At 43.8% G+C, this 27,967-nt stretch overlaps 1 protein-coding gene across 1 annotated transcript; it reads left to right on the plus strand.

Moving 5' to 3' along the window:
* The first annotated feature begins 828 nt into the window (after positions 1-828).
* On the plus strand, positions 829-27,931 carry Pmfbp1 (polyamine modulated factor 1 binding protein 1). Its single transcript, XM_046434565.1, has 17 exons — positions 829-1,041; positions 6,162-6,332; positions 9,120-9,230; positions 11,278-11,404; positions 11,488-11,645; positions 13,054-13,282; positions 15,261-15,450; positions 15,607-15,760; positions 16,322-16,489; positions 16,708-16,845; positions 21,644-21,808; positions 22,465-22,632; positions 22,922-23,089; positions 23,847-23,950; positions 24,469-24,543; positions 26,999-27,207; positions 27,924-27,931. Exons 1-17 carry the CDS (start codon positions 844-846, stop codon positions 27,929-27,931), a joined length of 2,541 nt encoding a protein of 846 aa, XP_046290521.1. The 5' UTR covers positions 829-843.
* The last annotated feature ends 36 nt before the right edge of the window (positions 27,932-27,967 follow it).

Consider the following 27,967-nt stretch of genomic DNA (forward strand, 5'->3'; position numbering starts at 1 on the left):
CACATAGAGAGGCAAGTTAAATAAGTCCAGGAAGGCCATGAGTTTAATAAGCTTATATTTATGGAATGTGTTCTATCAGCATTGGACTATTGGAACCAATATGAAGTCTTCCATGATGATTCTTCTTCTCTTCACTCCTTGAAGACATGAAGTTCCAACCATACAATTTAGCACATTCAATTATATACAGTTGTTTGCTAATTTTAAATTCTATCCCCCCAAGGTTATGAGAGTTTTTAACTCTCTCATTTGCATATATCCCCTCTGCACCTAAGTAGAGCTTATGAGCATTCAATAAATATCTGTCAGATGGATGATTAATTGATTGATTTGGAAGAAAAGGAATCTAAATCAGGATCATGAAAATCTCAGGGGATCTTTGGTTTGTGCTTCCCCATCATCTCTTGGGAACTTTACTGTTGTGGTCCAGTGTACATGAGGGACTCTACATTTTCCAAATTAGATCTCTAGAGAATTCCTAGGGGGAAAAAAAAAAACACTGGCATTTCAAGCTCTTTAAAAAAAAAATGGAGCAGTACAAATCCATTCCTGCTCATCAACAAGTATTTATTGTGTTCTTACCACATGCCAGCCAGAGGGGGCAATAGGCATGGTCCCTGGTTCTAAATAGGACCGCCTTTTCTATTTCTAATCATTCCCATCCTGATGTCACACATGGCTTTTAGATCTGCAGTGCACCTATTCCCTTCATCCGGGTTTCCAGTTTAGACTTGGGAATGCTTTGCCTAGGGTCTGACAACCATGCCCTTTACTGGTTAGATGCTTCACGGGTTCTGTGTGGTTTTGTTCCTCCACCAACAGGTGATTCTCTATGAGGAGGAAATGGGAAATCATGAGAACGCAGGGGAGAAGCTCCATTTGGCACAGGAGCAGCTTGCCCTGGCCGGGGACAAGATCATCTCCCTAGAAAGGAGCCTGAATCTCTACAGGGATAAATACCAGACTTCTCTGAGCAACATCGAGTTGCTGGAGTGCCAAGTGAAGATGCTGGAAGGCGAGCTCAGCGGGCTCATCAGTCAGGTAGGACGCACACCAGGCTCCTCAGCCCAGCAAGCAGAACGGCCCCCACATGGTTCCCTTCAATGGTCCTTCACCAGAAATCCAAACCCTCAGCCTGCCTTGCCCTTCTGTCACTGCGCTGGGAACCCCAGGGCTTCCGTGATGTAGTTACATATATAAGTGGCCAGGGCTCTCTTTTTACATAAATGGGCATTATAAATGTGATTGCATAACTAGCTTTTAAAATGCATATCTTAACAATATTCATTACTACTTGTATCCTCTAGATGTACCATCTATTGACTTTTTTTATTTTCTGTTACAAACAAATTGTAATAAACATCCTTATTTCTGCAGGGTAATTTCCAAAGCATGGTTGCTAGGTCACGGGATATGCTTATTTTTAATGTTTAAAAATACTTCTAAATTATATACAAAAAAATGTCACAAGTTTACGCTTTTGTCAACAATAACTAATAGAGTTTTTCCCCCTCCACCCCTTCTCACACTGTTTTTAGTCTTTTGAAGTTGTGCTAAACTGAGGAGTGGGGCAGTGGAGGGGGGAGTTTTCTTAGTATTTATTATATAATTTTCATTTCATTAGTTCTAATAGTCACCGGTTGGGTTCCCCAGGAAGGAGACTCCAAGACAGATGAGCATGCAGGACATTTAGGGACAGCTGGTGTTATTAACCCCCATTAGAGGAAGGGGGAAGGACGAGAGATGGCCAGAGAAGTCGGGCTGTGTTGTCTCAACAAAGGCTCAGCCGACTCCATGGTGGGGTGGGACTGGATGCAACCCCAGAGCAGTCTTAAGCTCAGCAAACGGGACCTGGCCTTTGTACCTCCATGTTGATCAATTATTGGATGTGGGCTGCCCCTGGGAGAGGTGTGACCTTGGGCAAGCGGTTTTCCTCAGCCCAGGCAATCCCCAGAAAGGGCTGATTCCTGGCAGCAGCCCTTGGCAGCTGCTGGGCCAGCAAGTTCTTCACTGCCAAAGGGAATCTGGGAGACACATCAGTCACCTCCACATGTGAGGGTGAATTGACCACTGTTCATATGGGTCATAGGGAGTTTTGCTTTACAAATTATTTGTTTTCATCCCTAACCCATATTTTACTGGATTGTTAGTCTTTTTTGTGTTGATTTATAGGGACTTCTTAATATATTACAGGTAATAATGCTTTATCACGGATGCTGCAAATATTTTTTTCCGTGATCTGTAACTTTTCATTTGACTTTATGAGTAGAACTTTTCACCATACAGAAGTTTTATAATTTTTGTAGAGTTGAATCTGTCAGTCCTTCTTTATAGATCCTAGGTTTTCTTCTCTACTCCCAAGATTATGAAAGTCTATCTCATATTTTCTTTTAGCACTTTTTATAAGTTTTGCATTTTTATGTTTTTTTATCCTTAGTCCATCTGGAATATATATATCATATATATGTATCATTATATATAATTAGATGTCTCTGATTTTTATTTATCTAAGTGGATCTCTAATGGCCCCCACACCATTAGCTGAACATCCCAACTTTTCCCCACTGGTTTGGGTACCAATTCATAATACTGATTCTTCCATACACAGAGCTCTTTCTGGGTACCCTTCTTTTGCTCTTACTTTCCGATTCTTACAGGTGTCAGAGTTTTTTTAGTGACTTTAACCAATAACATGTTTTATAGCTCCTTTTAGAGCCAGTCCTCATTCATTATTCTATATTTCAAATTTTTCTTAGCCATTTTTTGTACATCTCTTCAGGATGAAATTTAGACTTTCATTGACTGATTTTCACATTATATATTAATTTAGGGGAAATTAGCATGCCCTCGGAATGTGACATATTTGTTCTTTTATTCTGATTTTCGGATTACCCTTTCACTAAGATTTATACTTTTCTTTATAGATCTCACATACTTCTTGCTAAGTTTATTCCTAGATATGTTATAGTTGCCATTAGTTTTATGAGTAAGAACTTTTATATATTTAATCTTAAGAATTACTACTGAGGAGTAGGAAACCTCTCTCAGCCTGCCACCCTACTGAGTTCTCTTATGGGGTTTTTAGTTGAACATCTTGGATTTTTCCCAAGTTGATTTTACTTTCTAAGTGTATACAACTTATTTTCTATCTCACTGCACCAACTAGAACTTCCAGAACAATGTAGAACACAGTATCTTTGTTTTGCTCCTTACTTTATTAAATTTTTTTAGTTGTAGTTGGACACAATGCCTAACTTTTTTATTTATTTACTTATTTTTAGGTGGTGCTGAGGATCGAAACCAGCGCCTCGCACGTCCTAGGCAAGCACTTTACCACTGAGCCACAGCCTCAGCCCTTGCTCCTTACTTTAAAGGAAATGTTCCTAGTATTTCACTGTTAAGCATAATGCCTGTTGTGGCTTCTTGTTTAATGTCCTTTTTCAGATTAAAAGTATGACTATATCTGGCTTATAAGAATGTTTATCAGAAATGAATGTTGAATTTTACCAGATGTTTTATGAACATCTATCCTGTAATGAAGGAAATCAGATTAATAGATTTTCAAAACATACAAAATAATTTACGTCCCTGAAATAAATTCTACTCATGATGTGTTATTTTAATAAACTGCTTTACTTACAATTAACTATTTAAGTTTGGGCATGGTGGTGCACACCTGTAATCCCAGCAGCTTGGGAAGCTGATGCAGGAGGATCATGAGTTCAAAGCCGACCTCAGCAACTTAGCTAGGCCCTAAGCAACTCAGCAAGACTGGATGTGTCTTGCTGTGGTGTCTGGATGTGGCTCAGTGGTTAAGTACCCCTGAGATCAATAGCCAGTTCAAAAAAAAAGTGTCAAATTTTTATTCTCTGCATTTATTTTCAGAAATAGGATTATTTTATGGCTTATATTTTTGTGCTCTCGTCTCATACTGATGTCTGAATTTTGCTATCCTAATATGAGTTGAAAAGCTTTTCGCCTATATTTTCACCTGTTCCTATAACATACAAAATGTCTACTCCTTTAAGATCACAAATAAACCCAAACTTTACACATTATTGTGCCCAGCAGTGTACTATCCTTCAGTATACTTTTCCTTTTGCTGTAATAATTTCTTCTTAATTCTTTCAGAAACAGTTGTGAGTGGAAATTTTTCTCCATACTTTCATGTCTGGATGAGGTTTGTTTTGACATCATTCTTGAATGCTAGTTTGGCTGGATAGATAAACTTTCAAAAGCACCTTCCCCTAAGTCTTTGAAGACAGTGCTGCATGGTCTCCCACCACCCAGTACTGAAGATCAGTTTGGGGATGTCATTCTGTTGTCTGTAGGTCATCTGTTTTATCTCTTTGAACTCGAGAGGTTTTTAGGTGAAGGATGTTTTATCTTTCATTAAGCCCCTCAAAATACTTAACTCTCTTTTAATCTGAAGATCTACACTTTTCTTTGATTCAGAGAATTTTTCTTCTATTACTTTTAAAATCAATTTCCATTTTCCTTCCCAAAGTATTAAAAAGATATTAAAACCTATGGATATCTTCTTCCTGTTCTTTAACTTTCCTGTTATGTTTTTGATGCCTTTGCCCTCTTAGACGCTAAATTATTTACACAAATGTCATTTGTGGTTAATTTTAGATTTCTGACTGGCCTTTCTGCAGCTTGCTCATGTGCAGCTTTCACGCTCAATGAACATGAACTATTTCTAACTTGGCCTGAAAGGCTCAGGTAGAGGCAGGTTTAATGGGAAACGAACCTACCATGCAAACTAGAACTCTTTGCTCTTTTTTTTTTCCTATGTGCATTAGTTCACCCCATTATCAGTGCAGAAAACTGGGAAGGTAGTGACCTTCATGCATGATTTCAGATGATCTAGGATAGATATTTTTAAAACAAAAAAATACAGCTCTTGGAAAGAGAACAAATTAACGGGTATCTACTATTACAGTTTCTTTTGAAGGACAATCGTTCAACATCTAAGTTTTAAATATGAACTAGCAGCTCCTACATCTATGGATTTAATCTACACATTTACCAAAATAAGTACTCAAAGATTTATGGACAAATGTAATCACTTCAGTTTCATATTAGAAATAACCTGTATTGCCATCAGTTAAGATACTGGATAAATACATAGAAAAGCAATTTAAGGGGCTGGAGTTGTGGCTCAGCAGTAGAGTGCTCACCTAGCATGTACAAGGAAGGCCCTGGGTTCGACCCTTAAAAATAAATAAATAAATAAAATAAAGATGTTGTGTCCAACTACAACTAAAAAAATAAATAATTTTTTTTTTAAAAAACAAAATTTAGGGCCTGGGGTTTGGGCTCAGTGGTTAAGCGTTTGCCTTGCATGGGTGAGGCACTGGGTTCAATCCTCAGCACCATATAAATAAATTAATTTAATTAATTAATTAACTAAAGACGTTGTGTCCATCTACAACTAAAAAAAAATATTTTTAAAAAAAGCATTTTTTTTAAAAGACATTAGAGAAGCACTAGGGCCAACTTGGATAAATCCCTAAGAAATCTTGTAAAGTTAAAAAATCCACTTTGTGCTTTACAAAGCCAATATGATCCATATTCTATAGATTCTTTTATAGTAGGTAAATATATAAATAAATTCTGGATGGATACGCACAGTTTGTCATCTCTGGAAAGTCAAGAGAGATAGGAGAAAGATGTAATGGTCAAAGAAATTTAGTCTTCACGGTAGAGTGTTTCAGAAAGATAACATAGACATGGTTACTTGTTTGATTTAGAATTGATTTTAAAAGTATTATTAGATAGATCTACAAACACTGATGTGAAAAACACAAAGTTTGGAACAGTATGTAGAAAACTCTTCTGTGTAAGGAAACAAGTGGGGTTACATAAATGCACACCTATGTATGCACAAATATCATAGAGTATCCTTGGAAGGGCACCCAGAAGCCTGGTGGTGACACAGACAGTCACCAAGGACAGGACCTGAGTCCCGGAGGGCTAACATTTTCCTCTAACTAGATGGACTTTTGGCCCTGTGTCTGCACTAGTGACTGTTTTTTTCTTTTGTTGGGGAAACCATGCTTCCCATATATGAACACATGCCTTTCCATGCTCATGGAATTCGGAAGTTAACTCACAAATTACAAACAAAACTAACTCATCGTTTTCAAATATCCCAGGAGCCTGAGAACAAGGGTGACCACTCAAAGGTGCGTCTATACCCTTCTCCCTGCATGATTCAAGAGCACCAGGAGACCATGAAGCGACTGTCTGAAGTCTGGCAGAAGGTCTGTGAGCAGGATGATCTAATCCAGGAGCTTCGAAATAAACTGGCCTGCAGCAATGCTTTGGTAAGCTCCTCGTTCTAGAACATTTTTCTGAGAGACCCATATTGAAACCATGAGGAAAGAGAGGAGGGAAAGAGCCACCTAAATTAATCTCTTTCATTCGGAATCCTCAAACGTCACAGATAAGGGCTGGGGTTGTGGCTCAGTGGTAGAGCACTTACCTAGCATGAGGGAGGCCCTGGGTTTGATCCTCAGCACCACATATAAATAAATTAAATAAAGGTATTGGTTCAAATACAACTAAAAAGTAAATATTTTTCAACAATGTCACATATACTTGCCCACACCCTTTGTTCATATTCTCTGTGGCATGCTATTAGGGAGCTATTTTTGTATTAAGTTGGAGATTCTAAAGAGACTCAAAATTTCTCACACAACAACCTAAGTACCCATCAGTAGGTAAATGGTTGACGAGATTAAGAGAAATGCTCAAAGATGCCAGGCACATGGCACATGCCTATAATCCCAGCGGCTTGGGAGGCTGAGGCAGGAAGATAGCGAGTTCAAAGCCAGCCCAAGCAAACATGAGGCACTAAGGAACTCAGCAAGACCCTGTCTCTAAATAAAATACAAAATAGGGCTGGGAATGTGTCTCAGTGGTCAAGCGCCCCTAAATTCAATCCCCAGAACCAAAAAAAAAAAAAAAAAGAAAAAATGCTGAAAGAGTTATGCTTATTATGCAGGTGGTAAAAAGGATGAAGCAGATCTTTGTGATACATGGTTGAGAATAAGTTACAGAATCCTGTTTCTTTAAATCTCTTATCGTAATGCAAAGTATACTCCCTTTGTGGAACTGAGAGAGGGTAGAGAAAATAATGCGGAGATTTTTACATTTTTTCAAGGTTTGGGTTTTGTTTGAATTCTTTTCAACGACTTCAAAAAATCACGGCAATGAGACAAAAATTTCATGTTTTTTTTTTTATTTTCAAAAAGAAAAAACAGGGCTGGGGTTGTAGCTCAGTGGTAGAACACTTGCCTGGTGCATGTGTGGCACTGGGTTCGATCCTCAGCACCACATAAAGATAAATAAACATAAAAAATATTGTGTCCATCTATAACTAAAAAAAAATTTTAAAAGAAAGTACATAGACCTTCATCCACCCCATAAGGAACCTCCTTCCTTAATTCTCAAACTCTGAACCTACCTTGTCCTCTGATCAACTAGACACAAGTCTCCACTGTGGCCTCCAAGATTTGTCTTCTGTCTCATAAAGTGGACCCCACAAGAAGTTCAGGATGGAGTTCCAGAATGTGGCTGCCCAAGCACTTGATGCAAATTGCTCTCTGTGCCTAGATAACCTTGATAAGAGATTGAGAGCATAATTTCTTCTCCCTGCCCACCCCACAGGACGTGCACATAAATCACAGAGCAATGCAACACACTTAGGCTGCAGAAAGGAACACCCTGCAAAAACAGCAACGATAAAAAACGTGGTGAGGGCTGGGGCTGGGGCTCAGCGGGAGAGCACTCGCCTCGCACATGCAAGACCCTGGGTTCGATCCTCAGCACCACATAAAAAAATAAATAAATAAGTGAAATAAAGGTATTGTGTCCAGGTAAAAATTAAATATTTTTTTAAAAAAAGACGTAGTGAAGATTTGGGCCTACTTTTTCTTCTATTAGGCATAGGGTCTCTGTTCTAGTGCCTAAGTCTTTGATCCGCTTTGAGTTGATTTTTGTACAGGGTTAGAGATAGAGGTTTAATTTCATTTTGCTACATATGGATTTCCAGTTTTTCCAGCACCATTTGTTGAAGAGGCTATCTTTTCTCCAGTGAATGTTTTTGGTACTCTTGTCTAGTATGAGATAACCATATTGATGTGAGTTTGTCTCTGTGTCCTCTATTCTATACCATTGGTCTATAAGTCTATAAAAAGTGTTCAACATCTCTAGCAACTAGAGAAATGCAAATAAAAACTATTCTAAGATTTCATCTCACTCCTGTCAGAATGGCAATCATCGAGAATATGGGCAACAATAAATGTTGGTGAGGGTGTGGTGAAACAGGCACACTCATACATTGCTGGTAGGACTGCAAATTGGTGCAAACACTATGGAAAGCAGTATGGAGATTCCTCTGAAAACTGGGAATGGAGCCACCATTTGACTCAGCTATCCCACTCCTTGTTTATACCCAAAGGACTTAAAATCAGCATACTACAGTAATGCAGCCACATCAATGTTTATAGCAGCTCAATTCACAATAGCTAAACTATGGAACCAACCTAGGTGTCCCTCAATAGATGAATGAATAAACAAAATGTGGCATATATACTCAATGGAATGTTACTCAGCTTTAAAGAAGAGTGAAATTATGGCATTTGCCAGTAAATAGTTGAACTTGGAGAATATCATGCTAAGTGAAATAAGCCAATCCCATAAACCAAAAGCCAAATGTTTTCTCTAATATGCGAATGCTAATTCACAATAAGGTGGGAGTCACTAAGGAAGAATAACATTACCTTAGATTAGATAGAGGGAAGTGATAGGAGGGGAGGGGAGGGGAGGGGAGGGGATGTGGGGATAGGAAAGATAATAGAATGAAACAGACATTATTACTGTATGCATATATATACAGTAATATATATATATATATGACTGCATGACCAATATGATTCTGCAACATGTACACTCAGAAAAATGAGAAATTACATCCCATCTATATATGATATATAGAAGTACATAAATGAATTTTACTGTCACGTATAACTAATTAAAACAAATTAATTTTTTTTAAAAAAAAAAAGAAGTGGCATCGATCATTCACCCTGACTTGTTCTCGTTTGCAGGTTCTGGAGCGTGAAGAGGCTTTGATAAAATTACAAGCAGACTTTGCTTCTTACACAGCTACCCACAGACATCCTCCATGCACCGCAGAAGACTGTGAGGACATCAAAAAGGTGGGGCACTTTGGTTGATTTGTGCCTGGTGGGAGAAGGATAAACAGGTTTTTCTGATTATTTTTTATGTTTATATTATAACTTATATTTTATTTTATATTTATGGATTCTGCCACAAGGATACTGGGACTATGCCAAGTCCCCAAGATTGTGGCATCATTAGATTTTGGAATTGCACCTATCTCTCTACCTATTTCTAAACAGAGCTTCTAAAAAAGACAGCGCTCCTGTTGGCTTGGCAGATGAAGAAGGACCATCCAGGCTTTTAGTGTCTGGCCAGAGTTCAAAAGTTACAAATTTAGAAAAGATTATTAATGCAAATTCATTACCTTTTCTTGAAGATTCTGTAAACTTCAAAGCAGTGCCAACGGTTGGTTCTAATAATGGATAAGCATTTATACCATGCAAACAAATTGCAAGATCCAATGAACTCATAGTCAAAACTTGGTCAGGTCCCTAGGTGAGGTCATGCCTGAACTTAATGTAGATGACAAAGCCAGCTACTCACGACCATGCTGTGTGGCAGGCAATGATATGCCTGCTTAGGTCAAGGCAGGATGCTGCCATGGGGCAGAGGGGACAGAGAGAGTAAAGTGCTCCAAGGGATCCCCTGGTGGGAGAAGCAGAGGCTCTTTCCCTTCCCAGGACTTCCTAATCCCAGAAAGTTGGATGAATGAAGGGATGGGAGGGCATTCAACTTTGTAGTTCTTCCTTGGAACTACAAATATCTGACAATATTCATTTTAAAGATCAGTTCCATGCTGTTCACATCCTGACCTACGGCAAGACCTCATGACATCCCATCTTTTGAAATGATTCAAACTTCCCTGTAAAATACCTTCCCCCACCTTTTTGCGTTTCCTGTCCACGCCTTCACACTACCTGGATGTGCTATTAGGAATGAAACGATCTACATGGGATCCTTCCAGTGGCTCTCTTTCTTCCCTCAGTTGGCACAGAGTAGTGTGAGCCTTCGAGTCCCTGCAGTGCCTGCGCTGGGTCACTTGGTGATGGCCTTGTAGTTCTCCTGCTGCCTCTTCTGTCTCCATGCTGTAGCTCTCCTTTCTGTCAACTCTGAAACCACACAGACAACCCTCCCCAGCATCCTCTGATGCCCAGAAGAGCAGCTGCTGATCCTCAGCCACATATTCCTGCCCCTTCTGGGTTAGAAAGAAGGCTCTCCCCGACCTCCAGCAGAGAAGCCAAAGTTCTTGCAGAGGAACTCCAAGCCCTGCACCATGTGACCACCCAGAACTCCCTCCCCTTCTCCTCTATCCTCCCCATCCCTTGCCCCATTCTAACCCCACTAAGCTTCCCTGTGTCCTCCCTCCAAGAACTTGCCACTGGCCTGCAAGGCCTTCCCCTAAATACAGCATGGCTCGCTCCCCCTCCTCCAGCAAGTCCCTGCGCAGAGGCCACCTTCTCCATGAAGCCAATCCATCTCCTAAAATTGCAACACACATGCCCTGCCCCACCCCCACACCTCCACGCCCACTTTGCCCTCCTCTGTCTCCCGTGGTGCTTATCAATATTTCATTTTTCTTTGCCTCACCCCACCAGAAGGCAAGAACTTGCATCTGTGTTCTTCACGCCACTGTCCTCAGCACCAAGGACAGTGCCCGGTGCATAGTAGATGCTCCATCAATGACTGCTTGTTGCAGGGAGGAAGGAGTAGGAGTGACCCAGTGCAGGCACTGCAGGGGACTCACACTAGTCTTTTGTGCACATTCTGTGTGGGCATGAGAAGTCTGCCATCTTCTTTTTTAAAATCATTCTTTTTCAAAAACTTTTTAAATTGAGTTATAATTGACAAACCATAAAATTCATCCTTTTTGGGGGGCGGGTATATCTACAAGGTTGGGCGACCATCACCACCACTCTCTAATTTCAGAACATTTTCAACATCCCAAAAGAAACACATACCACCCGCAGTCATTCCCACCCTGCTCCCCAGCCTCCTGCCTCTCCTGGTTGCTCTGGGCATCTGGCATTTTAGAAAGCACTCTTCCCCCATGTCCTCATCCTGCCCTGCTCTTTTTACTGCCAGATACTGAAGCACTTGCAGGAACAGAAAGACAGCCAGTGCCTGCACGTGGAGGAGTACCAGAGCCTCGTGAAGGACCTGAGCACGGAACTGGAGGCCGTGTCAGAACAGAAGAAAAACATCATGAAGGGTAAAGCCAGGGCTGGTGGGCAGCAGGAGCCGGAAGGAGGTGGAGGTTCCTCTGAGCAAGCCACCCCATCCTGCCCCGTGTAGACATGATGAAGCTGGAGCTGGACCTGCATGGGCTGCGGGAGGAGACGTCCACCCACATGGAGAGGAAGGACAAAGAGTCTGCCCTCCTGCAGCACCGGCTGCAGGAGTTGCAGCTGCAGTTCACTGAGACCCAGAAGCTGGCAATCGTGAAAGAGAAGGTGAGGCCCATTTCCCTGGAGCCCTCGGGGGCAGGTGTGAGGCCAGGCCTTGGATCTGCCCATTCTGGGGTCTCCACCTGCTGCGATTGCTTCAGAACCTTCAGCAGAGACAGACTGAGGGCTCCTGGGCCCAGGCACAGTTCCAGTGCTTCCTTGGTATTTCTTATGCACATAAGAAAAGGTCATGGCCATGCAGGGGTCATAACAGAGACACCAACTCTATAAGAGCTATAAGAAAAATGTTCTTCCCCAGCACTGCAAGGCCGCAAGAGAGTGTGAGACTCCCTTCTTGCATGGCTCCCTTACCTTAGCACTTGATAGCAGAAGAAAATGCTATAAAATAATGTGTAGCCTTACTGTGAATTTCACCTTTGAAAATTAAAAATATCCTAAGAATACACAGATGGGGTAGTTTGAAAATGTTAATGGAGCTCTGCCCTCGAAGATCAGTAACTGCCAACATAAATCAAGTTCCTGGAAGAGCCTGGAAATGGAACTAGAAACAGAAAGGTTGGGGAGCCGGTGCAAGCTTTTATAGCCAGCACTATTCCAACTCTGAACTTTTATCCAAGCTCTTAAAAATAATCCAGCTGATTGACTGGCCAGTCATTAAAACTCTGTATTTCCAGGCATGGAGGAAATCCACTAGTCAAAATGGAGGTGTCTGGAGAGATGGCCACACTAAACCAAGAGCCTGGATGAAGAGCTCTGAGTCATCCATTTATCCATTCAAAAATATTCTTGAGCACTACAATATGCCAAGCACTGTTGTAGGCACTGAGAATATAGCAAAGCATGCAGTGTCCCCGCCACCCTGGAGCTCCCATTCCAGTGTGGGGAGACAGACGATAAATAATGAAATTAATGTGTCATGCTGATATATGGAAGTTAGGGACTGATAATTCCTGAAACTGTTTTACCCAGGGTGGTAATGGAAGTACCTCTCTGATAGTGACATTTGGACAGAGATTTGCATGAAAAGAGGGAACTACCCAGGCTAGGTCTTGAGGAAGAATCTTCCAGGCAGAAAGCATAGCAAAATCCAAAGGCCCCACGGTGGATCTGCTGGGAGCACTCCAAGAGGTCCCTGAAGCAGCGAGGGATAAGATGGCAGGAGGTGAGGCCAGACACGTAGCCAAGGCAGGACCAGATCATGCGCATCCCATCTCACCATTCTCTAAGTAAGATGGAAGGCAGTGGAGGGTTCTGAGCAGAAGCAGAATATTTATCTGCGTTGAGAGTAGCCTGAAGGGGACCAGTGGTGGTGGCTGGGAGCACAGTGGGGAGGACCTTGCAGCATCTAGGCTAGCGAGAACATGGCTCAGATAAGGGCTCAGGACCATCTCCGGCTGACTTCACCTGCGGCGGCTCCTGGCCTTTCTCAGCACCCCCACTTTGCTCTCCTCAGTTACTCCAAGAAAAGGATGAAATGCTGAACGAGCTGGAGAAGAAGCTGGCGCAGGTGCAGAACAGCCTCCTGAAGAAGGAGGTGGAGATGGAGGAGCAGCATTGCCTGATGAGGGAACTCGAAATTACCTTCAAGGAGAAGGCCAGGATGGAGTACGCGGCCCTGCAAGGCGAGATCCAGAAGCTGAGCGACACTCTTGAGGACACCAAACAGCAGCACAGGCTGGCAGGTGAGGTCCCAACAGGCACCGCCCCAGCACGCCTCCACCCCGAGGGGCTACAGCAGCCCCCGGTGTCTCAGGGTCCCCTTGAATTCCTCACTCAACCCCAAGCTTACCTCCTCTTGGAAGCCACCACAGCTTGGAAAAGCAGCTGCTGAACTCACACTTCCACCATTCTCTCAGCCCTCTCAGAAGAAGACCCCGGCCCCTCACCCCACATTTCACTCAACCACCCTGGTTTTCAACACCCTCTCACCCTTTTGCCTCCAAACGCGCTGCCTTCTGCACAGCTTGCACTGGGGTCAGTGACCCTCTGAGGAGACTGCTTTCTCAGGTCACCAATAACTTCTTGCCTTAGGTACAGGGTTTCTTTGGAGGTGATGAAATGTTCTGGAATTAAATATTGGTGATGGTTACGCAGAGTTGTGAGTATGCTAAAACCCACTGAATCGTACATTTAAAATGGTAAATCACATGTCATGTGAATTCGTTTTAATTCAACAGAAGATCCAAAGCTTGCTTGCTTCCCTAACTTCCTTTAACTCTGTATTTCCAGAGGCTGTTAGCTGCCTGCACCCGAACCCGCGTTTCTCAGGGGGTTTTCTCTTGTTCTTCCACAAATCTCACCACTTTTTCTCTTTTTTTCCCCTGCTCTAACTACAGTCGTCCATTCCTTAAGACTCTACCTGTGCTCCACCTTCCTCCTCTCCTTCTTTATGCTTTGTGAGCTCCCCTCTTCCTCCAGAGCCATGTTTCCCTGCTGATGCCTCCAAAACTTAGAACCCCTATCCTGGCTTTGCAGCAGTGGTGACTCTTGTCTTTGGAGAACAACTTCCCCTGAGCCAACCCACCTCCTCCTCTCACTAGGCATTTCCGAAACAACCTATCTCTCCAACACTTTTTTTGGTCCAGCGCTGGGATGGAACCCAGGGCCTCGCACATACTAGGCAATCACTCTACCACTGAGCTACATCCCCAGCTCTTTCCAATGCTTTTTAAATCCTCCTCCCTCCTTCTTCCAAGGCATGCCTTTATTTTGGAAGTAAGGCCATCCTTCTTCCAGGATCCCAGGGTAGGAAACTTGGAAGAGGGGATGAGAGAACAATGTTCAGACGAGAGAATATATTTAGCATAAAGGATCTGCAGTGAGAACCTACTTGGGTGCCTGCCCCGTGGAGTGAGGGTGTGTGACAAAGGAATATTGCATTCCCATCTTTCCCTTGTGTTAAGTCCCTTCTCAATGAATCAAGTTTAAACATTTCTCTCAGGCTTTCATGGTCCTCCCAAGCCCCCTGTAATCCACCCTGTTACTCAACTCCATTGCCCCATTCCTCCATTTTTCTTTTCCAATCAAACTGTCCTTGCTATTCTCCCCCAATCCAGTGCATTCACTCTAAGAGTCCCACACCTGGAGCGCCACTCTCCTTTCTCTAAGGCCCAATCAACTCTGTCCCTCCACAAGTCCATCTATAAATATCCTAACCCACATGGATCCCTCTTCCTGAGTTCCCAATGTGAGCTTACCTTCCTGTGATCTGTAGCTGGAGGTGTAACTCAAGGGCAGAGCCCATGCTTAGTGTGCACAGGGACCTGGGTTCAATGCCCAGCACCAAAAATAAATAATATTTCACTGTTCTCTATGACAGGTGGGCTGGCTATGCCTCCCTCGCCAGACTAAACTCCATGCAGGTTGGGATTTGTCCCTTAGGATAAGATGAGTCACACAGGACATACTGAGCCATTTCTGACCAATTTATTTCATTTTCGTCCCGAAGAGCCCCGGCTAGAGAGTGGTTGAAGTCAGATAATTGAACAGAGCTCTTTAGGACCAATAATGAAACGGAAAGAAGTGAGGACAGATTGGGAATTGAAGTAGGTCACAAAATGAAAGAACAGACTTCCCAGCCAGTCTTATTTGAGAGTCTGCTCTTGACACACACTCCTCCTCCCGTGGACATGCCCTCAGCTTGTCTCCTGGTTTCTGCAGCTCAGCAAGCAGCCCAGTACAAGGAAGAGGCCTTGCAGGCGGGGAACACTCTGGAGGATACCCAGAGGAAGCTGCAGGACTGCATTTATCTAGACCAGCAGAAAGCAGACACCATCCAGGATCTACAGAGAGAGGTTCAGAGGCTGCAGGCGGAATCCGTAGCAGCTGGAGAGGAGCTGGCAAGCAACAGGTACCTTCTGCTCACCTCCAGAGAACCCTGTCCCTGTGAGCCAGTCCCTGTGGGCGGCCACCAGGGCTGGGACATCAGAGACTCCCCATGGGGCCAGCTCCATAGTCCAACAACACAGGCACTGAAGTCCATCCACCTGTTGTCCCTTTGCTTTAGGAAACAGATAGATGAACTGACCTCAAACCTCTCTGATACCCTGGGGAAGCTGGAAAACTCAGACAAGGAAAAGAAGCAGTTGCAGAAGACAGCAGAAGAGCAGGACCAGAAATTAAATGACATGCAGGACCAGGTCACACTTGTTCAGTACCAGGTAGGCAGCAAGCAGGCAGCCGACACCAAGGTCTGCCCTGCTGAAGATTGAACATACTGGTCCTTATTTAAGAAGATGTTGCCATCAACCCATGCAAACTAATTATCCAGAATTTATGTTAGAATGCTCTCAGTCACCAGTTCCCATCACCAGTTATAAGTGTTTTCAAGGGTTAGGCTCAAAAATAATCAAGGAACAGTGTTGTTCTTACTAGGATCCAAAGGCTATCCTTGTCAGCCAATTTAAAGTCTTCGATCTCTGGATTATTCTTTTTATGCTTTTCTATGATTGTTTAAAACTTTATTCAAAGAGGTTTTTATGTGAAAAGATTTAGAGAGTAAGTGGGATAGAAGGCTGGCACAGTGGGAATTGGATCTATAAATAAAATTAATTGGTCTATCTAATTAAACAAAGAAGAAATGTTGCCGAGCACCGAAGCAGACTTTTTTGTTATATATGCTATCAAACTAAGGGACCGTCCGGGGTGCAACTGTCTGCGTATCTTTTCCCAAATATGATACAGTGCAAGGCTGTCTTCCAGCCCAGTCTTTATGTTCTCAGAACAGGGACCTATTAGGTGCCAAAAACAAGCTAGAAGAGGAGATACCAGAGCTAACACAGACACTGAAGGACAAACGGGAGCAGTTGAAAAAGAGCAAAGAAAACGAGAAGTTTTTGGAGGATGAAATTGAGGCTCTGCGACAGGAAGACAAAAAGAAGGAAAAGATGGTGAGAAGGAGAATGTAGATAGGGTTGGGTCCCGAATCCCAGGATGGATGTGGGTGGAGCTGGGTCAGGATGGATGCAGAGGCCATGGGTGCTCAGAGCTCAGGAGAGAGTGGGAAAGGCACAGGGCAGAGAAGGGAACCTTGGGAAGGGAAGGAGGAGGGAGCTTTGAGAGTGGTTCACACATCTTTCTGGGGCTTTGCTCTTTAATGGGTGACCAGTTGAGAGAAAATTTGAGGAAACAGGAGGAGGAGAAAGGAAATCTCCAAGAAGAGCTGAAGCAATGTGCTACGCAGCTGGAAGTTTCTCTCAGCAAGTACAACGCCTCCCAGCAACTCATCGAAGAGCTCAACTTAGAGGCAAGTAGATGGGAACCCCAAAGGGGTGAGGAACTTGGGCCCCGTGGCCCTTGCCTTGAAATCTGTACCCCTCTCTCCATTGCCACAGCAAGGCCACAAACAGGCTCAGCCAACTGTGCACCTCTGGCACCTGAGGATTGAAGTGGGTTAACGCTTCAGGACCTGGTTTCTGAAGCCAAGACATGTTTCTTCCTCTGTGGAAGGTTTTATTTCTTACTAAGTGGAGCCCCCAAACTTGCTGGGTTGCAGCATCAAGTCTTCCAATACCACAATTTAGACCAGAGTTGGGTGAGTTAGTCATTTAGGGCAATTTGCTAGGGAACACTTCCAAAATTGTGGCAAAGCACAAAGCACAAAAACGGGGTGCAAGCAGAGACATTCCACTGCAGATTTTTCATTGCATGAGTAAAAATAAGTGGCATCTGACATGCTAGGCACTGTGCTTTGAGTTTAGTCATCATTAATTTAATGTCTGCATAAGCGCTTCATATACCTTCCATCTCAGCAAGGTATACATTACTGTGATCCCCCATTTCCAAATGAAAAAAAGCCTGAGGCCCAAAGGCATCAAGCAGGGAGTGGTGGGATGAGCCTGAGTTTGAACCTGGGCCACCCAGCTCCAACACCCACCTTCTTCATCATCGACCAGCACTACTTTCCCAACTGAGTTCATTCCATCATTCTGGGCAAGAAAAAAATATGCAGTATCTTGGGAGATAAGTCATTTGGGTTACAAATGAAGGACCAAGCAGATCTTACTCCTTCATAATCTGTTTAAAAACTTAAAATAGTATGACTATCCTAAGAATTGCACTGTACAATAGAAGTTTCTGCCTTTCTGTAATTATGGAAAAGTTGTACATCTGAGCTACACTATAACCACAAGCCACCTACATCTCTGAACATAAAGGGACACTGACTATATGGGCCCGTTGTCACATTTGCCAAAAAATTTGGAAGCCAAAGCACTCATTTCAGAATTCCTTGAACAGGAAGATTTTTCTTTTGTGATTTGTAAGCATGTTCAACTTTTCTAAAGGCATACCCGACATACGGTAGACTCATTGAAGCAATTGAAATAGCCATTAGAAATAGGATTCGTTTTGCTTTCTAAAATGCACTTCCTTTAATCAATATTCCATATATTGATATTAAAATTCCCCATCTGAAAACAAGGCAATATATCATAGAATCCTTGTAATGTATTTGACGTAGTGTATTTTTCCACTATATTATATAATTTATTACTGTTAATAGGAAAGTTCATTCACCTTTTCTTGGTAGGACAGTTTACACAATCAACATTTATTTCTCTGAATTACAAAACATGTCTTTGGATTTGTATCCAAATAGTCTACCTACACATCATCTAAATAAAACTGAACCACTTTGATGTGACCAGAAGTGAAGTCACTTTAATATAGGAAAACTATCCTCTGGAAATCTATAGATGATTCATCCTGTCACGTGGCTATACATATAGTAGTTTCCCAGCCTCAACATTTCCCCTAAAATTGGCACAACAAAAACCTGTTAACTGGGCTGGGGATGTGGCTCAAGCGGTAGCGCACTCACCTGGCATGCGTGCGGCCCAGGTTCGATCCTCAGCACCACATACAAAAAAAACCAAAGATGTTTCCACCGAGAACTAAAAAATAAATATTAAAAAAATTCTCTCTCTCTCTCTCTCTCTCTCTCTCTCTCTCTCTCTCTCTCTCTCTCTCTCTCTCCCCCACACACACACTCTCTCTCTTTAAAAAAAAAAAACCTGTTAACTAATAGAGACTGTATAGTATAGTTTCCTTTTTTTTAGTTTTTAGTTTCTTTTTTTTTTTTCCTTTATCGCCTACCCACTTCTCTACTGGTGGTATTGCCTCTCAAATAAATTGTCTGCTTTCAAATTCTTGTCTTAGGATCTACTTCAATTATAGTACTGTCACTAATTTTCTATGTGACACAATAAAATTTGGGGATTTCATTTTATCAAAAACTGGAATGACCTATTTATACTTAATGCCATAAGCAGTTCTAAAACGATGATTTCTTTGTTGGAGACCCAGCTTTGCCAGAAATCAGCAGATGCATAGGCATTTCTGATTAGATAACTTAGGAAGAGAAGTTAAATCCCTTTTTTAAGGTATAGTTACAGCATAGCTTTTTCCAGAAGTACATAATACGGAGTCCAAGCCCAGCCTAGAGTACAACAGAAGGAAGCATGCTAGTTTCTGAATGAAAATTGCAGGCCAAATTATTAATCCAAAAATTAGAGTTAGAGACAGTAGTAATCTCTTCAAAAGACCTACACAAATAAGAAATAAATTTGACATGGACCAAGTGTAGACAGAAGTGGCAATTATTCATTTTTATCTCAGAAGAAAGCCAAAAACAACCATCACCAGCTTTTTCTACAAATGGATCCATTTTGCAAAATACAATTGAGTTCTTGCCCAAATATGCTTTTTTTTCCTTTCACTTTTATACATTGATTCTGAATTTGGACATCTTATTAAGCTCACTTATAATTTGTAATAGTTTTTCACTTGATTCTCATGAATTTTTCTAAGTAGATAATGATGTCATTTGCAAACAACAGTTTTATAAATATTTCTTTTAATATGTATATTGATTTTTCTTGCACTGGACAGAACCTTCCGTATGATGGTCAACAGCAACCCTGTTAGCAGGCATCTTTTTCTTTCTTAACTTTAAAGGAATGCACTTGTTTTAGTATAATACCCTTGTAGGTTTCTTATTGCTATCCTTTATCAAGTTTCTTTGATTCTTTAGTTACTAAAAGTTTTTAGCAGTAGATGTAGAATTTTCTTAAGTCCTTTTTTTAAAGCCAAAAAGATGATCATATCTTTCTTTTCAAGTCTGGTGAATTAATTAACTGATCCTAATTTGGTCCCCTCCTTGCATTTCTAGTATAAATCCTGAATGTGTGTCATGTATCACTTTAATACACACTTGGCACTTGGGACACTCTTGGTGAAATAAGGCCAGTATTACTGAAGTGTATTGATCAAGGGAAATACTGGTATATGATCAGATGAGAAAATTAGACAGGGGCAGATATTATAGCTTTTGTTAAGAAATTTGGGGTTTTATGTTCATATAGGTCTTTTTTCTTTTTTAAGAGAGAGAGTGAGAGAGAGAGAGTTTTTAATATTTATTTTTTAGTTTTCGGTGGACACAGCATCTTTATTTTATTTTTATGTGGTGCTGAGGATTGAACCCAGCGCCCTACGCGTGCCAGGCAAGCACGCTACCACTTGAGCCACATCCCCAGCCCCTCATATAGGTCTTAATCTGATAATATTTCCTCAAAGGGATAAGATAGATGATTCAATCTGATTTCAGTTTTCAAAATATAACTCTAGGCCTGGGGTTGTGGCTCAGTGGTATAGTGCTTGCTTAGAACGTGTGAGGCACTGGGTTTAACTCTCAGTACCATATAAAAATAAATAAATGAAGGTCTTATGTCCCAAAAAATATGCGTGTGTGTGTGTGTGTGTACAAACTTCAAACATTGAACAGTTACTGGAGATGAAGCAAGAAAGAGTATGTTTCTGTGTATTTGTGACCATCTTAGGATACAGGTGTACTAGAATACCAAAGAACAGAAGTCAGGCACACAATCATGGATTGGAAAGGAGTTGGTATGGAACAAAGGAGGCCAGAGTTAGGGAGCTATTCCTGTCCAGGCTAGAGTGGTGTCCGTGAGGAACTTAGTGGCAAGACCGACCAGACTTGCTGATGGAATAACTAAGAAAACAAAGATTTGGGGATGACTTAAAGTAATGCACCTCTAAAGCCATTTATACCTATATATAGCCTGCCTTTGGCAGGAGAGAATGTAGGTCTTGTATTAGAACTTTCATTAGAACTCCTTGATTCTATAATTTACATGTCAGTTTTTAGCATCTTTTTCTAAGCTAAATCACTCATGTTACCAAAGCTTCCATTGTGGCTTCTAGCATCACTATGATTTTTTTGACCACCCTTCTTTCTGCTATCTCACCTTCATTGTGACATTTCTCAGTTCAGCCACCACTTATCAAACACTCTGAACTGTCTTTCCCTAATGACTTCTCTAGGTTACTGGGGAGACCCAGCTGACTCCACATTTTTTTTGAAAACTCCAGAAAAAAAAAATGTGCTTCAGTTTCTAGAAAACCAAATTATTTTATCTTTAGGAACAGTTTCACCACCAGGACATGTAAAACATAGAATTAGAAGTCCAATATAATGTTCTTCATCTCGCTGATTCCTAGAGTTGATGATACTCAAAATTCCATCTGAAAAACTTCATTCCAGCAGCTCAAGAGGCTGAGGCAGGATGATTGCAAATTCAAAGCCAGCCTCAGCAACTTAGTGAGGCCCTGAGCACTAATTCAGCAAGACCCTATCTCTAAAATATAAAAAAGTATTGGTTAAAAGTACCCCTGGGTTCAATCCCCAATATCATTAAAAAAAAAAAAAAGACTAACCTAGAATTGGATTCTAGGTGTTTATCAAAGGCTGCAGAATCTGGGAAAGGGACTTTTTGCATATTTGGCATGTCACACCCTGGTACTTCCGGCACTTCTTGTATTTGGAGGGCATACTAACTCAAAGGAGGAAATGTGGGGGGAGGGGTGCAGAAGAGCCTGGAGAGACACCTCTGCCTTTGAACCTTAACACAGACTGTTCTGCAGGTTACTGCAGAGAGAAGAGCCCAGCCCCTGTCCCTTTCCTATGGTCAGAGAGGGCGCCTCTAGGAGCTGGAACCTGACCGTGATGCTCTCACTCCCTACAGATGGCCCAGCACAAGGATGCCATAGCGAATCTGCAAGCCCAGCTGGACAAGGCGTTGCAGAAGGAGAAGCACTGCATGCAGACCATGGTGGCTAAAGAAATCTACGATAACTTATGCCGGAAGTCAACCACCTGCCAGGATGACCTGACGCAAGCCCTGGAGAAGGTGAGGCCACACCTTCCCATCCCCAGTTTCCTGCACAACTGGCTCTCCTCAGGGCATCGCAAACCCTGGCCTGGGTCAGGCTCTCTGTCCAGAGAAGGATTGCTTCCTCTCAGTGTGTCTTTTATTTTGAGGGGAGAGGAAAAGATGGAGGCCAAGTCTAACAAGTCTTTCTCCTCAGGGATGACTTGGGGCAAGGTTTTCCCAAAGCCAGGATTGTCAGGGAAATGGGTGCTCATCCCTGTGCTAAGCTTGCCTACAGATCCAGCCAAAAGACTGGGAAGAGGAGAAATGAGGCAAAGGCAGCCTCAGCAATTTAGCGAGGCGCTAAGCAACTCAGTGAGACCCTGTCTCTAAATAAAATACAAAATAGGGCTGGGGATGTGGCTCAGTGGTCAAGGGCCCCTGAGTTCAATCCCTGGTACCCCCCCCAAAAAAAAAATAAAGAAATGGGGGGTGGGATGGAGGGCTGAGGAGAGGGCTTCAGAACACCAACCAGAGTCACTTCCCACCCCTCTCTGGAACACTAGGTAAGGGACCCATCTGCACCACCCTGGGCAGAGGACAGGGAGGGACTGGAACCCTTTTCCATTCAGGACTCAGCAGAGAGGGCCAGAGGGTCCTGATGGCCACTCTCATCCCTTTGTCTTTACCGGAAGCTCAATCAAGTGACCTCCGAGACAAAGAACCTGCAGCGAAGCTTGTTACAGGCCCAAGACAAGAAAGCTCACCTGGAGGATGAAATCGTCGCTTATGAGGACAGGATGAAAAAGCTCAATGTGGAATTAAAAAAACTGCAGGGCTTCCACCAGCAGAGCGAGCTAGAGGTGAGGAGAAGCCTGGCGCTCAAGCCGCCTCCCGTTAGGAGTCCACAAGGTCACAGTTGGCATCCAGAATTCTTTAGCGCTAAGCATGCCCTTTGGCTAATGGGTTCCCTCTATTTATTTTCTTGGCTCCTGGAACTCTAGGCAGAGGCGGCAAAGATCAGAGCAGGGGTGCCCTCTGCTGGCCGCTGGAAATAAAATACCCCAACAAGTCTTTCAAGGCTGGAAAGGCACCCTCTGCCCGTCTTTGGGTCCTCTGGGGTCCCCCTCCTCACTTTGCATTCCTGAGTAGGTGCATGCCTTCGACAAGAAGCTAGAGGAGATGAGCAACCAGGTGCTGCAGTGGCAGAAACAGCACCAGAACGACCTCAAGATGCTGGCAGCTAAAGAGATGCAGCTCAGGGAGTTCCAGGAGGAGATGACCACGCTGAAGGAGAACCTCCTCGCAGATGATAAGGAGGTGGGCACTCCAGGCTTCTGCCACTTCCTCTCAGTCCACCCCAACAAGGCAGCCCTCGGTGAGGTGGGGGTGCTGGGAGAAAAGAAAAAACCCCACTTACCTCCATTCAGCCCGAAGCAAGGGCTGGGTCCTCCAGGGCCACCACCTATGTTGGTGGCTCCATTGCTAGGAAGGTATGGACCAAAACAAAGACCCCATTCCCGACTCAGGAACATCAGAAAGGTCATCCCCTGACTCAGACGACCTCCTGGGAAGTCCCCTTCCAGAGTACATCCTAGACAGCCTCGTGGCCCAACCCGTAGAATTGGCTAACTAAACATGCCCCGTGCCCAACTCCCTGAGCAGTGAAGGTCACAGCAGGAGACCTCAAGACATTCTGAGGTGGCTACAAAGCCTTTGTTAAAATTAGAAAGAAGCCATCTCTTCCTCCAGATGTTTTTCCCTATCTGTTAAAATATACTGCTTTTTTAGAACAGGTCACTTCAATGCCTTTGGCCTGAAAACCATTACTGTAAGTGTACAGATGTTCGGTCTCTGCTGTAAATGAGCACCCTAAATGGTGCCTCCTCCGAGGTGTCACCTCTGTGCAGAATGCAGCTGGAGGTGAATGTCCTGGTGTGGCAACTCTGGTCTCTGGTTAGACAGCAGAGTTGATTTTTCTTCTCCCAGGAAGAGAGAAGGGACCTGGCTCGGGGAAAAGGAAGTGTTTGGGTCCCGATCCCATCTCTTACTGTCTCATTTTCTTCTTGTATGGAAGCCCTGCTGCCTGTCCCAGCGGTCTGTGCCCAAAGACCCATGTAGGCTCCACCGAGAGAACGACCAGATTATGTGCAACATGGAACAGTGGGCAAAAGAGCAGAAGTAAGTAAGAAAGAGAAAAGTGAGGCAGGTCCCAGGGCCGAGGCTGAGCTGAGGAAGCACCTAACGTGCCAATAATTAGTCACACACACCCCCCCACTGTCACTGGAAACTGATGGAGTCTCAGCTCACACCCAAGGGTTGGGAATAAGATGGAGGGGGCCCAGCTCTTAGAGAAAGTTAGGAAAGTCCTGTTGATTTAGGGATAGGGCAGAGTCAAGATTGATGCTCAAGTTTTCTCTACCCATTTGGTATCTGGCTTCACCTGGATCCCTTAAACTCACTCCTTTGACCGCCCCTGGGGATCATAGTGACTCTGCACAGCACTTAAGTACAGAGAGTCCTCTTAGTTGCCAGGTGCTAGGAAGACTCTAGCTCTGGGGACAGGTTGATGCATGGGGCTCTGGGATCCAGTAGAAGCCTTGCTGAGAGAACCCAGTGCCCCACCCAGCCAGCCTGTGCCCTTGCTCACAGGAGGCTGGGGAACCAGCCACTCTTTCCCATTGTGGATTTTATTACAGGATCGCCAACGAGAAACTAGGAAACAAGCTCCGTGAGCAGGTCAAATACATCGCCAAGCTGACTGGTGAAAAGGAGTAAGCCACCCACACCACCCTGGCTGCTCCCTGGACCTTATGAGAAGGGCTGGCCTTATCATTTTATGTGGATAAGGAAAGGCTGGTACTTTGGAAGGCCCCTTGAGTCCGGAACCTGCATCTCTGTGACACTGGGCACATCACTGGGCCTCACGGGTCTTCATCCTCTCACCAGAGGTTTCATAATCTACGTGCTCCTTCCTCTCTGGCCTCTGTGATTCTCCAAGGCGAGAACGCTGAGAAGGGAATGGGAATTGAAAGGCGGCTGCACTAGTGAGGGTGGGGCCGAGCTGATGTAAAGAGATCCCCCTGGAGGAGTCCAGACAGACAGATCTTCATGGGATGGTCTGAGGTGCACGGCCCCAGTTGGGGGATCCTCTCTTCCTCCTGGCCACTGGGGACGTAGGTCCCTTGTACCTGGGGCTCCACTCTCCCCTGTGGTCTTGCTTCACCTTCAGGTCAAAGTAGGTCTGCTGAGAGTGAGTATAAGAAGTCAAGCTGAGAGGTAAAGGGGTGAACGTCTAAAACTGAGATTTGGGCAGTGGTAAAGTGACAGGCGAGGACAAGCCCTAGACATTGCTCCCTGAGCTTTTGCCAGGCATGCTGGGAGGGCCCGGGATGAGCCTGCTTTGCCCAAAGTTGACTGAGCAGCAGCTGCCCCAAACCCTACCCCAAGATTGGAGGGCACTGGGCTGCAGCATTCCTGGAACCCATTCATGGCTCCAAGTCACAAAGCTCTGTCCTTGGCTTTGATTTTAGGCGAGGGGCGGGAGTTGAGCTGAAGGACAAGACCACATAATTCAAGGACCCAAAAGGCCAGGACTTGGACTGGCTGTATGGAATGTTGAAGGCATCAGGGATGCTGGCCTGGCTATAGGGCACCAGGGAGAGTGGGAGTGAGCCAGGGGACAAAGGCAGTGGCATTTGTCATCCAGCCTCAGGGAGTGGGGAGCAACAGAAAGAGGTGGCTTAAGACTTGTGGAGAGCAAGAGGGTGGAACACAGGCCCAGAGAAGAGGCTGAGGATTCACTATTCAGTTTCCTCTAGAAAGGACCAGGACATTCTTTACTGGACAAAAACATTCCTGAGGGGATTTTACAAAAGTTGTCCGAATCTGAAAACTAGCCAATAACTTCAGGCTTTTCTTAGATAGTGTCAAGTTGCCAAAGTCTTATTTCACGAAGGAGTCAAGAATTTGCCTGATCCTATTTGAAAAAAAATAATAATAATAATTTTACTAGCTCAACTAATATTTCTTGTTCTGCACGTTCAATGCACTGTTCTAAGTGCTGCATGTGTTCATTTTCCTACAACCCCATGAATTCATCATGCAGCTGCTCCTAGCTTGAGATGGAGTTATGTCTGAATAAACCCATTTGAAGTTAAAATATTAATAAGTCAAAAATGCATCCAGTGCCCCCAACCTACCAGACACGACAGCGCAGTACCCGGCAGAGCTTCATTTGCCTCCCCTCATGATCATGTGGCTGCCTGGGAGCTGTAATGTGCGGCTTTGGCCAGCATCTGAAGGAAGCATTGTATTGCATATCACCAGCCCAGAAAAAGATCCAAACGCCCAGTTCTAAGTAGGATTTCTACTTGAATGTGTACGGTTTTGACACCTTTATGAAGAAAAGAAAATTGTAAGTCAAACCATCACAAGTCAGGGACTATCTGTAGGAATTGCACCATTTACAGATGAGCAAAGAGAGGAACTGAAAGGCTCAGTCACTTGCCTCTGCCAGCAAGTGGCAGAACCAGAATTCCAACTCCAGAAGTCCTGTTTCAGAACCCATTGTGATCCACTGTCCTCAACATTAATTCAGAGAAATGCAACTATTGATAATAGCTGCCATTTTTTGATCCATGAGAAATAGGCTAAATTATTTTCCCTTCACCTACCTCACAGCCTCCACTTCCTCCACTGTGAAATGGAAGTAAGGAATTTGTCTAAATTCTCAACAGGACCGCAAGTCCCTGTGCTCCCTGTTCTTAAGCAAAGGGAGGCTGAGAAAACTGGGGCTTTGGCATTGTACTGTGTGAGTGTTGCCCAGGCACAGTCATGAGAACCCAAGGACATGTGATCATAATTGTTCAGCAGAGCCTTCTGGCTCTTCAGATTTCTACCATTTGTCCAACTGGATCTTTCCATGAACCCAATAGGCAGGTCAGAGTTGATTTTCCCCGTTGAACAGAAACGGCAAAGGATCCACAGCTAAGAAAGGGAGTCAGGAGTCCTAGTTCAGGGTGGTCCTCCCCAACCCCAGACCTGGATTTCTTCCAAGGGACACACACAGGCCTCCATTTCCAGAGTGTGTACTTAGAACCCAGCTCTGAGAGACCCTGTGCCTTAGTGCCTTCCTTCCTGTGACACCCTTATCGGTTCTTTCCAGCAAGGAACCAAGCAAGTCACGCAGACCAAATACCCACGTGCCCCTCCCTCTCCTTTTCACAGCCACCTGCACAATGTGATGGTCCATCTGCATCAGGAAAACAAGAAGCTGAAGAATGAGATAGAGGAGAAGATATTGGCCGGGAACTCAAAGATGTGCACCAAAGCCCTAGGCCCCAGCAAACTGGAGCCCACACAGAGAGGGAAAATGTGTGGCCTAATGGGCCCAAAAGTGGACATCACCAAGATCATTGGGATGCCTCACTGCCCAGGTACGTCTGCCATTTGTCTCTTGCTACTGTGTTAGGTCTTCTTTCTTAGTCCCATGTGCCAAAACAACAACAGTGTGATGTTATTTTTTCAAAGATCATCAGATGGGAATTCACATAGGGAGAAGAAGACAGGTTCCTCAAGACCTCGGTTCATTTGCTTAGTTAACCTGAACCGGTGATAACGGTCTCCACTTCTGATGATGGAAGAGGCAAATTAAGACTCATTCTGACCTAAGAATTTTGATGATATCCAAGTACATCACATACTAGACCCCTCCCCTCTCCTGACTCGGTTCCTTTGGGGGAGTGTGGGGGAAGGGAGAATAGGTGCCTTCCTCCAGTCATGCAAATGGAAATCCCCCAGAGCGCCCCAGTTCCCTACTCAGCCCTACCGTCTCAAAAACTCCATGTGGCCCCAGAGGGAAGAAGGCACCGCCAACAGAGCTGCCGGACCCTGAGGCCAGTCAGTCCTTGAGGAATCACCTCATTGGTTTCTTCTCAAATCAAACTGTCCTTTTCCTCCCTGTTCCTCAGGTTCCTCATATTGCTAAAATCAGCACCTTGCCCTGAGCATCATTTCCACGCACGTTTGCAGAAGATAGTGAGTTCCCAACCCTCTCTTTTGGCCTGGATTAGCTCTTACAGAAATATGTTAAGGCCCTGGCTTATTTTGCAAGATGCTAACATTTTGTTGAGTTTTGTCCACTTTCCTGCAGTGGAGTAAGCCTAGGAACCATACTTCCACCTCCAGGACCAAATT

This window comes from Marmota monax, unplaced genomic scaffold (genome assembly GCF_021218885.2).
Source record: "Marmota monax isolate L192 unplaced genomic scaffold, Marmota_monax_Labrador192_F-V1.1 WCK01_AAM20220418_F8-fsc00024, whole genome shotgun sequence".
In the NCBI taxonomy this organism is placed as follows: Eukaryota; Metazoa; Chordata; class Mammalia; order Rodentia; family Sciuridae; genus Marmota; species Marmota monax.